This window comes from Hyla sarda, chromosome 12 (assembly GCF_029499605.1).
Source record: "Hyla sarda isolate aHylSar1 chromosome 12, aHylSar1.hap1, whole genome shotgun sequence".
Classification (NCBI taxonomy): domain Eukaryota; kingdom Metazoa; phylum Chordata; class Amphibia; order Anura; family Hylidae; genus Hyla; species Hyla sarda.
This window is the reverse complement of record NC_079200.1, coordinates 8,721,241-8,738,430: the sequence shown is the minus strand read 5'-3', so window position 1 is coordinate 8,738,430 and position 17,190 is coordinate 8,721,241. Positions and strand designations below refer to the sequence as shown.

The 17,190-nt window shown below is 45.0% G+C and overlaps 1 protein-coding gene across 1 annotated transcript; it reads left to right on the top strand.

The window, feature by feature from the left end:
• The first annotated feature begins 627 nt into the window (after window positions 1-627).
• On the top strand, window positions 628-15,342 carry HCRT (hypocretin neuropeptide precursor). The gene is made up of 2 exons (XM_056548387.1): window positions 628-686; window positions 13,813-15,342. The coding sequence occupies exons 1-2, from the start codon at window positions 669-671 to the stop codon at window positions 14,236-14,238; spliced, it is 444 nt and encodes a 147-aa protein (XP_056404362.1). The 5' UTR covers window positions 628-668; the 3' UTR covers window positions 14,239-15,342.
• Window positions 15,343-17,190: the final 1,848 nt, after the last annotated feature.

Genomic DNA, 17,190 nt, shown 5'->3' with positions numbered 1-17,190 from the left:
ATAAAACAGTCATTATGGATGGGAAGAGAACACATGAAACAAAAGAGTGGGACTACCAGGGTGGTTGGTATCGGGTCACGTCTGCCGGTATTCCAAGTGGATGATGCTCCGGTTGCCCGGGGAGGCCCAGACAATGCTCCTCCATTAAGTCTCATTAGTGTAATTAGGTCGTCTGTAGTTATGTTCTCTAATATGGTCCATACCTCCACTACGAAGGCTTTCAATAACAATGAAACCTCAAGAATCCTAATCAATATGGTCTATTCTCCGGTCTGACCTCACCGGGAGTCTCGTGAACCGTCCGCTACATTTCGCTTGTGCCGAAAACCTTGTTAACTCCAGGTTACCCCTCGAAAAATCCTATTGACAGATCGTCCACAATGAAATCCGTATTTTGGCCTTCGAGATGCTCCTCGTGTATCCTGGATACGACGTATAGACGAACGCCAACCCAGTCATTATAATACCCTTCTCTATTGTCCATCCCTACGACTACCAATGGTCTGTAGGAATTTGGCCGTCCAAAAAAAAAAAAAAAAAAAGAATTACAAATAAAATACAACCTCTACCGTCACTGCCAACAAAGAGCCGGCATGGCCGACGACATCTATATAATAGGATCTGAAGCTCAGTTTGCAGAAGATTTCACAGAACTCGAGAGCGAAGCTATGGAGTCCATCAACAAGGTAAGAAAAAACACTGTCTACAGCCAACCGTATGCCGAATTTAGCCGATGTATCCACCAATTGGTTAAAATTGGGTCAACCATGATATGATTCTAAGCTAAAAGTAGGGGTTGGCTCCTTGCATTGACATAGACGGCTTATAGGGTTTTATTTAAAGGGGTACTCTGCCAAAAAACATCTTATCCCCTACCCAAAGGATAGGGGATTAGATGTCTCATCGCGGGGGTCCTGCCACTGGGGAGCCCCGCAATCTCTTCCGGAACCCCGAAGCTTGAAGCTTCCGCGTTCATGACGTCACTCCACGCCCCCTGCATTCATGTCTATGGGAGGGGCGTGACGGCTACTACGTAGCCGTCACGCCTCCTCCCATAGACATGAATGGAGGGAGGCGTAGCGGCTGTAGTCGCCAGTCATCCGGCACGGAGTGGAGTTCGCTCCGCGCACCGATGACTAGTATGCCGTGTCGGAGATCCCCAGCGGCGGGACCCCCGCGAAGAGACATCATATCCTCTATCCTTTGGATAGGGGATAAGATGTTTTGTCAGAGTACCCCTTTAATGAGTGTTGTTGTAATGCTTTGTTTTGCCTGTGGGGGAGCTGCAGGGGAATCCAACACTTGCTGCGGCCACAGATTCCAGCTGGTTCCTTGAGATCCCAGTAGCAGAATTCTCTGTGCTCAGTTTAGCATTGTAGGACTCCTTTAAAGGGGTACTCAGGAGGGAAAAAAAATAAATTTCAATCAACTGGTGCCAGAAAGTTAAACAGATTTGTAAATCACTTCTATTAAATCATCTTTACCCTTCCAGTACTTTTTAGCAGCTGTAAGCTCCAGAGGAAATTCTTTTCTTTTTGAGAAAATCCCCATTGCAAACCTATGCTGCTCTGGACAGTTCCTGACACGGACAGAGGTGTCAGCAGAGAGCACTGTGGTAAGACAGAAAATTCAAAAAGTAAAGAATTTCCTCTGTAGCATACAGCTGCTAAAAAGTACTGGAAGGGTCAAGATTTTTTAATAGAAGTCATTTACAAATCTGATTAACTTTCTGGCACCAGTTGATTTAAAAAAATAAAAATGTTTTCCACCGGAGTGCCCCTTTAATTCCTATGCCTAATGCTATGATCCAATAGTTTTTTTTTTTTTTTGCCCATGCCATTTGGCAGCTCAAGAGGCGGGTAATTAAACAATAGAAGAAGAGTCGTTTATTCATATACAATAACTTATTACAGCCTAATATAAGAAGCAGGGTCATTATTTTATGCTATTTTACAGCATTTTCAGCATTTAAAACAGTAATGGCTAAAAACAAAACAAAAAAACACTACAAATTTTTTTCCGTTTATTTTTTTTAAACATGGCCTTAGAATTCCATAACGGCAAAATAAGCAATTACATCATTCCCAACTAGGTGTTATGTGGTCGAGGTGCCGCTTCCTATATTCCGGAATAATATAAATCACGTTACTGTTTTCTCTCGCTCGTTCACACGGCAATTTAACCCTTCGATGTGTCTATACATAGGCGACCTGTCAGAATCAGCTGCTGAATTATACCTGGACCACTACTCCACTCTAGAAACAGTGTTCAGGCTAATTGAGATATTGTTAATAATAATAAATAATAAAAAGTAATATTAATATATATATATATATATATATATTATGGTGGCGGTCTGTAACCTAGGCAATGAGCTATTAACAAGGGGACAAAAAGAAGCGGGAATAATCAGGAGAAGGCGGCAAATTTGCTAAACGAATTTATGTGCCAAAATATTTAACTTGACCTTTATAAAATGGGAATACCACTTGAAAGTCTATGTTAAAGGGGTACTCCAGTGGAAACCTTTTTTTTTTTTTTTTTTTAAGTTAAACAGATTTGTAAATTACTTCTATTAAAAAATCTTAATCCTTCCAGTACTTATCAGCTGCTGAATACTACAGAGGAAATGCTTTTCTTTTTGGAACACAGTGCTCTCTGCTGACACCTCTGTCCATTTTAGGAACTGTTCAGAGCAGCATAGGTGAAGTCACGGTAAGGCCCCTTGTGACATCAAAGAACGACCCCTCCATTCACATCTATGGGAGGGGGCGTGACGGCACGTCCCCTCCCATGGACAAGAGTGGAGGGAGCGCAGCGTGACGTTCTCTGGATAGGGGATAAGATGTATAAGGCCGGAATACCCCTTTAATGTTTCACATGTTTCAATTTTGATTTTTCCTCATAACAAACCTTAATGTGAGGCCGTTATTTATCTTCTATATTTTGGGGAAAAAGCTGGTAAAGTAGTGCCATGGCCGCAGGTTTTTTTTTTTTGCTTTTGCCCAGGGATCTCTCATTGTCGAGTGACCGGAAAAATAAATCAGCGGGAGAATTGTGTAGTTTTATATTGGACTAGAATTAGGAGAAAGGGTGAATGAATAAACAACCAGCATGAAAGAAAATATAGATGAGGTGTAGCTTGAAGCTTCTGGGCCCCGATGCAAAATCTGCAACAGGGCCCCAAATGGCAACTATAATACTGGTCTTTTATGGGGCAGATGTGCTTTGGGGCCCCAATGCGACTGCTGCTTCTATAGCTCCTGATTGTGATGGTTAATGTGACTGTGATGGTGGAAGTGACTGATTGTGATGGTGGATGTGACTGATTGTGATGGTGCATGTGACTGATTGTGATGGTGCATGTGACTGATTGTGATGGTGGATGTGACTGATTGTGATGGTGGATGTGACTGATTGTGATGGTGCATGTGACTGATTGTGATGGTGGATGTGACTGATTGTGATGGTGCATGTGACTGATTGTGATGGTGGATGTGACTGATTGTGATGGTGGATGTGACTGTGATGGTGGATGTGACTGTGATGGTGGATGTGACTGATTGTGATGGTGGATGTGACTGTGATGGTGGATGTGACTGTGATGGTGGATGTGATTGTGATGGTGCATGTGACTGTGATGGTGCATGTGACTGTGATGGTGCATGTGACTGTGATGGTGGATGTGACTGATTGTGATGGTGCATGTGACTGATTGTGATGGTGGATGTGACTGATTGTGATGGTGGATGTGACTGTGATGGTGGATGTGACTGTGATGGTGGATGTGACTGTGATGGTGGATGTGACTGATTGTGATGGTGGATGTGACTGATTGTGATGGTGGATGTGACTGTGATGGTGGATGTGACTGTGATGGTGGATGTGATTGTGATGGTGCATGTGATTGTGATGGTGCATGTGATTGTGATGGTGCATGTGATTGTGATGGTGCATGTGACTGTGATGGTGCATGTGACTGATTGTGATGGTGGATGTGACTGATTGTGATGGTGGATGTGACTGATTGTGATGGTGGATGTGACTGATTGTGATGGTGGATGTGACTGATTGTGATGGTGGATGTGACTGATTGTGATGGTGGATGTGACTGATTGTGATGGTGGATGTGACTGTGATGGTGCATGTGACTGTGATGGTGGTTGTGACTGATTGTGATGGTGCATGTGACTGATTGTGATGGTGCATGTGACTGATTGTGATGGTGCATGTGACTGATTGTGATGTGCATGTGACTGATTGTGATGGTGGATGTGGCTGATTGTGATGGTGCATGTGACTGATTGTGATGGTGGATGTGACTGATTGTGATGGTGGATGTGACTGATTGTGATGGTAGATGTGACTGATTGTGATGGTGGATGTGACTGATTGTGATGGTGGATGTGACTGTGATGGTGGATGTGACTGTGATGGTGGATGTGACTGTGATGGTGGATGTGACTGTGATGGTGGATGTGATTGTGATGGTGCATGTGACTGTGATGGTGCATGTGACTGTGATGGTGCATGTGACTGATTGTGATGGTGCATGTGACTGATTGTGATGGTGCATGTGACTGATTGTGATGGTGGATGTGACTGACTGTGATGGTGCATGTGATTGATTGTGATGGTGGATGTGACTGATTGTGATGGTGCATGTGACTGATTGTGATGGTGCATGTGACTGATTGTGATGGTGGATGTGACTGATTGTGATGGTGGATGTGACTGATTGTGATGGTGGATGTGACTGATTGTGATGGTGGATGTGACTGATTGTGATGGTGCATGTGACTGATTGTGATGGTGGATGTGACTGATTGTGATGGTGGATGTGACTGATTGTGATGGTGGATGTGATTGTGATGGTGCATGTGACTGTGATGGTGCATGTGACTGTGATGGTGGATGTGACTGATTGTGATGGTGCATGTGACTGATTGTGATGGTGCATGTGACTGATTGTGATGGTGGATGTGGCTGATTGTGATGGTGCATGTGACTGATTGTGATGGTGGATGTGACTGATTGTGATGGTGGATGTGACTGATTGTGATGGTAGATGTGACTGATTGTGATAGTGCATGTGACTGATTGTGATGGTGGATGTGACTGTGATGGTGGATGTGACTGTGATGGTGGATGTGACTGTGATGGTGGATGTGACTGTGATGGTGGATGTGACTGTGATGGTGGATGTGACTGTGATGGTGGATGTGATTGTGATGGTGCATGTGACTGTGATGGTGCATGTGACTGATTGTGATGGTGCATGTGACTGATTGTGATGGTGCATGTGACTGATTGTGATGGTGGATGTGACTGACTGTGATGGTGCATGTGATTGATTGTGATGGTGGATGTGACTGATTGTGATGGTGCATGTGACTGATTGTGATGGTGCATGTGACTGATTGTGATGGTGGATGTGACTGATTGTGATGGTGGATGTGACTGATTGTGATGGTGGATGTGACTGATTGTGATGGTGCATGTGACTGATTGTGATGGTGGATGTGATTGATTGTGATGGTGGATGTGGCTGATTGTGATGGTGGATGTGACTGATTGTGATGGTGCATGTGATTGATTGTGATGGTGCATGTGACTGATTGTGATGGTTAATGTGGTTGTGATGGAGCATGTGACTGTGATGGTGGATGTGATAGTGATAGTGATGGTGGATGTGACTGATTGTGATGGTGGATGTGACTGATTGTGATGGTGCATGTGGTTGTGATGGTGCATGTGATAGTGATGGTGGATGTGACTGTGATTGTGGATGTGGATGTGATGTGTCATGTTTGGTGATGGGACTAGGGCGAGGCTTTTTATTTTTCCTGGATCATGTGATTACTAGTCACATTTGCAAAAAGAACGAGTTAAAAGTCTGTTTCACAGGATTGTGCACCAGTTTCATTCAATGTTTTCCAACTATGCTAGAGGGGTTAGTGTAGTGATACATCGAAGATATACATTGTAAGGAACCAGAGGCATGCCAAAATCTATGCAGGAGATGTAATTTTTGTTGAGGGACAGTCAGCCCGAGAAAAGACCAATTCCTATATATAATATAAGTGATCTTAAAGAGGTACTCTACTGCCCCAGCGTTCGGAACATTTAATTCCGAACGCTGGGTGCGGCCGGCGGGGGTCGTGAAGTTACGCCACAACCCCTCTCTTAGACTTGCATTGAGGGGGCATGGCGTGATGTCATGAGGGGTGCGGTGACCTCCGCAGCCCGCTCCCAGCGAACGGAACAAATTGTTACGAATGCTGGGGCAGTGGAGTACCTGTTTAAAAGGACCAGTGATCACTTGTGTGGCCCTGCCCACAATTTTTATTTATATTTTTTATCTCATTTCTGGCCTCTAACTTCTATGATTGTAATATTCTATTGCCTTACTACAAGCTTCAGAGAGCTGTAATACAGCCGGCTCCTGAGCCCTAACAGAAGTCTTCTTCTTCTGATAACAATACAGCCGGCTCCTGTAATACAGCCGGCTCCTGAGCCCTAACAGAAGTCTTCTTCTTCTGATAACAATACAGCCGGCTCCTGTAATACAGCCGGCTCCTGAGCCCTAACAGAAGTCTTCTTCTGATAACTTCTGACCAAGCATCATGAGGGATCCTGCTGTTGTGTGCTTTCGCTCCTTGACTGTTTGAAACCACATTTTCAAAGAAAAGCCTCAGTATAAAGAGGAATTATTCAGTCGTGAGACCACATCCATTTTTACCGTTAAAGGGGTACTCAGCCCCCTAAACATCTTATCCCCTATCCAAAGGAAAGGGGATAAGATGTCTGATCGTGGGGGTCCCGCCGCTGGGACCCCCGCGATCTCTGTGCAGCACCCGGCATTAGTTTAGAACGCTGGGTGCCAGCGGCTGGTGTTGTGACCTCACGGCCACGCCCCCATGACATCACATCACGCCCCCCTCAATGCAAGTCTATGGGAGGGGGCGTGGTGGCCACCACGCCCCCTCCCATAGACTTGCATTGAGGGGGGCATGATGTGATGTCACGGGGGGCGTGGCCGTGAAGTTACGACCCCTCAACGCCCGCTCCAAGCCAGGGCAGCGGAATACCCGTTTAAAAAGCCGAGCTCAGCCAGACTTTACTTAGATATTACCATTACCTCAGACATCAAACCTCCTCTACTTGACAGAGATAGAGAAAAGCCTCAGATCTTGTGCGTCACCCGACATCCCGCCTGCATGAATGAGAGAATATCATGTATATTTTATATAAAGAGTCCTCAGATTTTTTTTTTTTCTCTCTTTATTGAATGAAAGGCAAAAGGGACGGTGACCGAAGCGGCGGTGAGGAACCGAGCTCAGTCAACTAGAGACTAATCGCAACTTCAACATTGAAGTCTGTACATAAAAGTCTGACTGTGTCACAATGTGAAGACTCATTGGAGAGGGAAAGTCCAGTGATAAGAGGATAATTATAATTAAGGAGTACCTCTCATGATCTTGTTACATTTTTATTATTATTTGTTAGTTTTCTACCTCGATATTGTTCTGTATTTTCTGCTCGGTCTCAGTCAGATTCACAGACTGGGAAGGGGCGTTCCCCAGCAGGCGTGACATCATCTGAAGCCAGACAGGGGAGAACTTCCTCCCTCACTCTGCTACACACAGCTCAGAGCAGTTCAGTGTGAGATGAGCTATGATTGGATAAGGCTGCACACTCACCCCTCAGCACTCCAGACTGCAATTCCAGATTTTGGCCTTCTGCCAAGGCCCGCAGGAGTCCAAAGTCTGTGCAAGAGATGGAGGGAAAATAGGGAGACACCTAGTGGCAGCTTTTATAAAACACAAATGAAACATAGAAAACTTACTTTTTAATTTTTTTAAACAAAGTACATTAGAAAGATTTTTATTTTATTTAAGTGCAATAGCAAAAATTAGGTTTAATAATATTGTCCATTTAAATTTAGTGTCTAAATGTTTGACAGGTCATAGAGACACGCCAAAAGTTTTCACGGCGTGGCGGTCTAGGTGCTAAAATCCCCACCGTACATTAGTACCGTCAGGGAGAAAAATTGCTCCTACCCGCCGTATCTAATGATTGGTGAAGGTCTCAGCTCCCAGACCACCACTGATGACACATCAAAAATGACCTACATACATGGACAGAGATAACTAGGTTCCTGCGTGTTCTTCAAACCCGTCCTGAACAAGGTTTGCAGTGTGGTTGGGGAATTATCCTGCTAAAACAGGACACTGTCCTTAGGGGGTCCCACTACCAAGAAGGTGGGGGGACCTGGTCTGTACAATGGTTAGGTAGGTCATACGTGTCAGAGCAGCAGCCACCATCATGCCAGGACCCCAAATTTTTCAGCAAAACATTGGTCAGAGCATCATACTGCCTCCGCCAGCTTGTCTTCCCATAGTGCATCCTGTGCCATCTCTTCCCCAGGTGACACATACACACAACCATCCACAGGATATTAAAGAAAACGTGATTCAACAGACCAGTCTACCAACTCCCAGCATGCCCGGACAGCCAGAGGATCCACACTGTCCCTATAAAGGTAAATCAAGGCTTTTCTCTCATCTCAACAGTCTTTGGCTGTCTGTGAATACTGGGAGTTAGATTCATAGGAACTAGGACAGTGTTTTCTAACTTCCAGCATTCATGGACAGCCAAAGACTGCTGAGATGAGAGGAAAGCCTAGATTTACCTTTTCAGGGACAGTGTGAATCCTCTGGAGGAGGCAAAAAGGGCATTGGCAGTCCGAGCATGCTGGGAGTTGACGTTTTGCAACATCTAGAGGGCCACAGTTTGAGACAACTGAGTTAGATAGGAAACACTGTCCTAATTCCTATGAATCTAACTCAGTGGTCTCAAACTCTGGCCCTCCAGATGTTGAAAAACTTCAACTCCCAGCATATCCAGACTGCCAATAGCCCATTTGCCAGAGGATTCACACTGTCCCTGAAAGGTAAATCAAGGCTTTCCTCTCATCTCAGCAGTCTTTGGCTGTCCGTGAATGCTGGGAGTTAGGAAACACTGTCCTAATTCCCATGAATCTAACTCCCAGCATTCACGGACAGCCAAAGACTGTTGAGATGAGAGGAAAGCCTTGATTTAACTTTATAGGGACAGTGTGGATCCTCTGGAAGAGGCAAACAGGCCATTGGCAGTCCGGGCATGCTGGGAGTTGAAGTTTTGCAACATCTGGAGGGCCAGAGTTTGAGACCACTGAGATAGATTCATAGGAATTAGGACAGTGTTTCCTAACTCAGTGGTCTCAAACTCTGGCCCTCCAGATGTTGCAAAACGTCAACTCCCAGCATGCCCGGACTGCCAATGGCCCGTTTGCCTCCTCCAGAGGACTCACACTGTCTCTGAAAGATAAATCATGGTTTAGTTACGAAACACTGTCCTAATTCATATGAATCTAACTCCCAGCTTTCACGGACAGCCAAAGACTGTTGAGATGAGAGGAAAGCCTTGATTTACCTTCATAGGGACATTGTGTATCCTCTGGAAGAGGCAAACAGGCCATTGGCAGTCCGGGCATGCTGGGAGTTGAAGTTTTGCAACATCTGGAGGGCCAGAGTTTGAGACCACTGAGTTAGATTCATAGAAATTAGGACAGTGTTTACTATCTAACTCAGTTGTCTCAAACTGTGGCCCTCCAGCTGTTGCAAAACTTAAACTCCCAGCATGCCCGGACAGCCAGCGGCTGTCCGGGCATGCTGGGAGTTGAAGTTTTGCCACAGCTGGAGGCACCCTCGTTGGAAAACACTCCTGTAAACTTTAAGTCATTCTGTATCTGCAAACATGGAATTCTATTTGTAAATTGTAACAATTGTACATATTGTCGAATTATTATTATTTGCAAATTGTAACAACTGAAAAATATGGAATTCTATTTGCCATCTGTAACATAATTGTAAATATTACAGAATTATATTTGCACATTGTAACAACTGGAAGTATTATAGAATTCTGTTTGCAATCAGAACCTTACAGGTTAAACAGTGGTCCCAAACTGTGGCCCTCCAGATGTTGCGAGACTTTAACTCCTAGCTTGCCCGGACAGCCAACGGACAGAGCTTGATGTATCCCATTGACAAGATAAAAGTTACCAAAAGTTATACATAGAATGGGTGCACTATAGAACCACGGAAATTAATAAAAATGGGTTGTATCAGTTTGGAAATAAAAACCTCTAATAGAAGACGTGTCGGGAAACTCACTAAAAGATCAGGAGGGGTCTGAAAACTTTTCTGGAGTGTAATATTAAAGGGGTATTCCAGGAAAAAACTTTTTTTTTTTTTTTTTTAGTATATATCAACTGGCTCCAGAAAGTTAAACAGATTTGTAAATTACTTCTATTAAAAAATCTTAATCCTTTCAGTACTTTTTAGCTGCTGAAGTTGAGTTCTTTTCTGTCTAAGTGCTCTCTGATGACACGTGTCTCAGGAACCGCCCAGTTTAGAAGAGGTTTGCTATGGGGGATTTGCTTCTAAACTGGGCGGTTCCCGAGACAGGTGTCATCAGAAAGGACTTAGACAGAAAAGAACAACCTTAACTTCAGAAGCTCATAAGTACTGAAAGGATTAAGATTTTTTAATAGAAGTAATTTACAAATCTGTTTAACTTTCTGGAGCCAGTTGATATATAGAAAAAAAATAGTTTTTCTTCCCGGAATACCCCTTTTCTGGGACACAGTGATTTATTCTATATACCAGTATTTCTCAACCAGGCAGCCTCCAGCTGTTGCAAAACTACAACTCCCAGCATGCCCGGACAGCCAAGGGCTGTCCGGGCATGCTGGGAGTTGTAGTTTTGCAACAACTGGAGGCACCCTGTTTGGGAAACACTGGTGTATACTGTATGTGTGTATGGATGGATGGATGGATGAGTTTATTGCTTTGCCGTTTTCTATAAACAATAGCAATACTGACCTCTGCAGGCAAGGAGCTGTTAGTGCGCGAAGTAAAACTACAGTATTGTACCTTAAAGGGGTACTCCCGTGGATTTTTTTTTTTTTTGTCAACTGGTGCCAGAAAGTTAAACAGATTTGTAAAGTACTTCCATTAAAAAATCTTAATCCTTCCAGTACTTATTAGCTGCTGAATACTACAGCGGAATTTTTTTTCTTTTTGGAACACAGAGCTCTCTGCTGACATCATGACCACAGTGCTCTCTGCTGACATCTCTGTCCATTTTAGGATCTGTCCAGAGTAGGAGAAAATCCCCAAAGCAAACATATGCTGCTCTGGACAGTTCCTAAAATGGACAGAGATGTCAGCAGAGAGCACTGTGGTCATGATGTCAGCAGAGAGCTCTGTGTTCCAAAAAGAAAACCATTTCCTCTGTAGTATATAGACCCTAATAAGTGCTGGAAAGATTAAGATTTTTATATAGAAGTAATTTACAAATCAGTTTAACTTTCTGGCACCAGTTGATTAAAAAAAAAAAAAAAAAATTGTCCACGGGAGTACCCCTTTAAAGGGGTGTTCCAGTGAAAAACAATATTTTTTCTTATAAACTGGCTCCAGAAAGTTAAACAGATTTGTAAATTATTTCTATTAAAAATTCAAATCCTTGCAGTACTTATCAGCTGCGGAAGTTGAGTTGTTCTTTTCTGTCTGTCCACAGTGCTCTCTGCTGACACCTCTGTCCATGTCAGGAACTGTCCAGAGTAGGAGCAAATGGACAGAGGTGTCCGCAAAGAGCACTGTGGTCAGACTGGAAAAAACAACTCAACTTTAGTAGCTGATGAGTACTGGAAGGATTAAGATTTTTTTTATAGAAGTAATTTACTAATTTGTTTAACTTTCTGAAGCCAGTTGCTTCAGAAAGTCAAAAAAAAAATAAATGAAAATGTTTTTCACCGGAGTACCTCTTTAAAGCGTTACTATCATAAAAAAAACTATATCTTTTGATATGTTGTCCAGATAGGTCAATAAATTTGCTCGCACGAAATCTCAATCCTAAGACCCATTACGATTGCTAGTTATAAGCGGGGGATGTTTGTGGCTCACTCTGTGGCAGTCTATTAGATCCAACCTTTTGACTATAGTAGTATGGCATGCTGGGAGCTGTAGTTTTGAAACAGCTGGAGGCACCTTGGTTAGGAAACACAGATTCAAATCCTTGGAGGCATGACCATAGCGCTACATGTGGGTTATACTGTAACCGCATCAGACTGGGTTCACATTACAATTCATAGCCAAAAGAGACATTCCCTGTGCCCGCTACGCGATTCTGAAGAGAGCTTAGGAGCTGGTGAGTAATGGCTGCTATCAGCAGCCAGGACTCACCACTAATGCTGGAACCCGGCAATCACGTTGTCCAGCATTGACCCTTTAGATTCTGTGATCAAAAGTGATTGCAACATCTAAAGGTGCTAATAAATAGGTGCTGGTCCTTTAGGAGGGCCGATCGGGATGTCTGCAGCACGATTGTGGGGTTCCAATCAGCCAAGATGGCGGACAGATTCCTGTACAGGCTGCACTGATAACACTGATCAATACTGTTCTACGGCTCAGCATTGTTCAGTGTTTGTGATCAAAATATTCCATATAATAGATTCCTATGGAGATTAACAAAATAAAAATAAATATATGTTAAAAGTTTGAACCCCCCCCTAATGATTCCCCACTAATGCTGGAACTCAGCAATCACAATGTCCATTAACCCTTTAGATTCTATGATAAATGTTGATCGCAACATCTAAATGTCCTACAGCTCAGCTAAAACACTGGAAAGTGGGACACTGCATGAAGTCTATCAGGATGGCCAGAAGCAAACTGTGGTTCAGACTACATAAAGGGGGTCACAGGTTCCCTTTAAAGGGGTACTCCGGCCCCAAGACATCTTATCCCCAATCCAAAGAATAGGAGATAAGATGTCTGATCGCTGGGGACCCCCGCAATCTTGCATACAGCACCCACCTGTAAGCACTGCTGGAAGCGATGGAGGCTCTCAGTGTTAGGCCTCCCGACCACGGGGAATGGAGTATCGTGACGTCATGCCCCGCCCCCTCAATGCAAGTCTATGGGAGGGGGCGTGACGTTACACGGGGGGCAGAGTCGTGATGTCACGATACTCCCATAGACTAGCATTGAGGGGGCGGGGCGTGACATCACACGGGGGTGGAGTCGTGATGTCACAATACTCCCATAGACTTGCATTGAGGGCCTGGAGTATCCACCCACCTGTGACATCACGCCTCGCCCCCTCAATGCAAGTCTATGGGAGGGGGCGTGACAGCCGTCACGCCCCCTCCCATAGACTTGCATTGAGGGGGCGGGGCGTGAGGTCACACGGGGCAGCGTCTTGACGTCACGATACTCCCATAGACTTGCATTGAGGGGGCGGGGCGTGACGTCACGATAATCCCATAGACTTATATTGAGGGGGCGGGGCACGATGTCACGCAGGGGCGGAGTCATGACATCACGATACTCCATCCCCGTGGTCGGGGGGCATAACACTGAGAGCCTCCAGTGTTTCCTGCAGTACTTACAGGTGGGTGCTGTATGCTAGATTGCGGGGGTCCCCACGATCAATCCCCTTATCCCCTAAACTTTGGATAGGGGATAAGATGTCTTGGGGCTGGAGTGCCCCTTTAAAGCGGTAACCTTATAATACCCATTTCCGGCATATCCTCACAGATCCGGGAGTATGACGCTATTATGACTCTTTGCGTTGGGTTTTACGATCTTGATCTATTATTTCGGAGCCATCGCCCCCCAGTCCTGGCACAGGGGTAAATTGATATATTTGGATGGAAATGTTCTTGGACCCCATTTCATCCAGTCTTATTGATTTCCGCAGGTCAGTAAATCCTGGTGCGTCCTGGTCCTGGTTCTGCTCTGCTCATTGGCGTTGAGGTCAGACAGCGCCCCCGACTGTTGCCGGCAGAAGACATGCTCCTGCAGGTTGTACGAACTTCTTCGTGGCTCCGGCAATCACGCTGCCGGGATCCTGACCCTGGGGAAGAGGAAGAGCAACGCTCAGTCCCTACAGTCCCGTCTTCAGAGGTTACTACAAGGCTCAGCCAACCAGGCAGCCGGCATCCTCACCATGGGGAAGAGAGACGAAGAGACGCCAGCAGGATGCTGCGCGGACGACCAATGGATAAGCCGCTTCAACACGCAGCCCCCGCAATCCTTGTGCCCCACGTGGATGGGGTTAGCCAACACTAGCAAAGGTTCTGCCTGCCAAAAAAGCCCAAACCAACATGTAGCAGGGACTATGTAAGCCAGTGGTCTCCAAACTATGGACCTCCAGATGTTGCGGAACTACAACTCCCAGCATGCCCGGACATTACCATGACATTTGCATACTCAACGTATGTGTGTATATAAGTGTATATGTATGTTCCAGCATAACTACGAACGGCTGGAGACATTTAGATTAAACTTGGTAAACGTCTTATAGGGCGAATAAAAATATAGAAGAGTTTAGGGATGTCCCGATACTGAGAGTAAAACAGCCGGACAGTTAAATCATACTTTACCATAACGTTGGTCTGACGGCAGGATGTTTAAAAAGCCCGGGCAATCTCAGCAGTCTCAGCAGTATGAGATGTACCAGAAATCCATTAGATTTACATGGGACTTCTGATACATTATCTGATCACATTACTCTCGGCTGCGGAGATTGCCTGGGAATTTTAAACAACCGGCCGCCAGACCTACATCATGATAATGTATGATTGACTGGTCCGGGCTCCATTGTTTTACTCACAGTATCAGAACATCCCTAAACTCTACTATAAATAGCGGAACCCAGACAGATAAATCATACTTTACCATGACGTTGGTCTGACAGCAAGATAGTTAAAATTCCCGGGCAATCTCAGCAACCAAGAGTAACATGATTAAATATTGTACCAGAAGTCCCATGCAAGTCTAATGGATTTTTTGGACATCTCCTAATCGTGTTACTCTTGGACTGCAGAGATTGCCTGGGAGTTTAAAACAGTCTATCGATGGACCAATGTCCTGGTAAAGTATGATTTAACTGTCTGGCAGGCAGTTAGTTAAAAATGAGGGCAGGGAGAGGGTATTTATAGCAGGATGAGAGAGGGAAAGAGGTAAGAGTAGGGGGCGGGAGAAGCCATCAGTGCGGGAGCAGCAAGAGGGCATGGAGTGAGGAGTACAGGGAGGATGAGCAGCCTATCGCTGCTAAAGCTTCAGGAGACTGGGAAAGCTTGGTGGCCCGCATTATGTACTGATTACGGACATGCAGGAAAACATTAGTATAACGTTATGATCTAATACTGGGAATGCTCTTTTGTATATAAAGATGGATATAATGTTTTTTTTCCCCCCATGAATTTATTGCAAATAAAGTCATACTTTAAAGGTATTATATATATATATATGTGTGTGTTATATACAATCATTTCTGGCATTATGCCTCCTCCAGTAGGTCTCCAAGTGTATCAAAACTACAACTCCCAGCATGTACCCACATCAGACTGGGTTCACATTACAATTCATAGCCAAAAGAGACATTCCCTGTGCCCGCTACGGGATTCTGAAGAAAGCTTAGGAGCTGGTGAGTAATGGCTGCTACCAGCAGCCAGGACTCACCACTAATGCTGGAACTCGGCAATCACGTTGTCCAGCATTAACCCTTTAGATTCTGTGATCAAAAGTGATCGCGACATCTAAAAGGTGCTAGTAAATAGGTGCTGGTCCTTTAGGAGGGCCGATCGGGATGTCTGCAGCACGATTGTGGGGTTCCAATCAGCCAAGATGGCGGACAGATTCCTGTACAGGCTGCCTCGGACGCCATGTTACCTTCATTCATCGTGCTGCAGGCTTAGAAAGTGGAGGGTCAGAGAAGCTGCTCCTGCTGTATAGGGAAAGCGATAGCTAGGCTGCTGCTAGGTGTTGTATTCAGGGTCCAGTTTACTCCTAAAGCACTAGTCTAACATCTGCTTTAAGGACAGCACAAAAAAATATCAATATCAATATCAAATATCAGTCCGTGTGTCTTGCAACAGCTGGAGGCACCCTGGTTGGGAGGGAACCGCTGGTTAAAAGGGGTACTCCAGTGTAAAACTTAAGTTCCCTCAAGCAACTAACTACAGTATTAAAAGGGCTATAAGTTCAGTCCGTGTGTCTTGCAACTGCTGGAGGCACCCTGGTTGGGGACCTCTGCTTAAAAGGGGAACTCCGCTGGCAACCTTTTTTGCTCATTGTCACACTAGTGCAAATCACATTTGGCGGGACAGTTGTTCAAATAAAAAATACCTTTTTTGGCTGTGAAATAAAACCAGTGCTGCCTAAAGGGGGGCTCTAACTATGTGCTGCCTAATATGGGGGAATGTATGTGCTGCTAAAAGGGGGGCTCTATGTGCTGCCTAAAGGGGGCTCTAACTATGTGCTGCCTAACATGGGGGAAACTATGTGCTCCTAAAGGGGGGATCTAACTATGTGATGCCTAAAGGGGGGCTCTAACTATGTGCTGCCTAAAGGGAGGCTCTAACTATGTGCTGCCTAATATGGGGGAATTTATGTGCTGCCTAAAGAGGGGCTCTATGTGCTGTCTAAAGGGGGATCTAACTATGTGCTGCCTAAAGGGGGCTCTATGTGCTGCCTAAAGGGAGGCTCTACCTATGTGCTGCCTAAAGGGGGGCTCTAACTATGTGCTGCCTAATATGGGGGAATTGATGTGCTGCCTAAAGGGGGGATCTATGTGCTGCCTAAAGGGGGGATCTAACTATGTGCTGCCTAATATGGGGGAATCGATGTGCTGCCTAAAGGGGGGCTCTATGTGCTGCCTAATATGGGGGAATCTATGTGCTGCCTAAAGGGAGGCTCTAAATATGTGCTGCCTAATATGGGGGAATCGATGTGCTGCCTAAAAGGGGGCTCTATGTGCTGCCTAAAGGGGGGCCCTAACTATGTGCTGCTTAAAGGGGGGCTCTATGTGCTGCCTAAAGGGGGGCTCTAACTATGTGCTGCCTAAAGGGGGGCTCTAACTATGTGATGCCTAAAGGGGGGCTCTAACTATGTGATGCCTAAAGGGGGGATCTAACTATGTGATGCCTAAAGGGGGGCTCTATGTGCTGCCTAAAGGGGGCTAAAGCACGTTATTCCAAACCATTTAGGAATAATAGGTGATTTATGCCCTTTATGGATGAAAACCAGACTCTGCATCAACTATGTAATTTCCCATGGGAGTTTTGCCATGGAT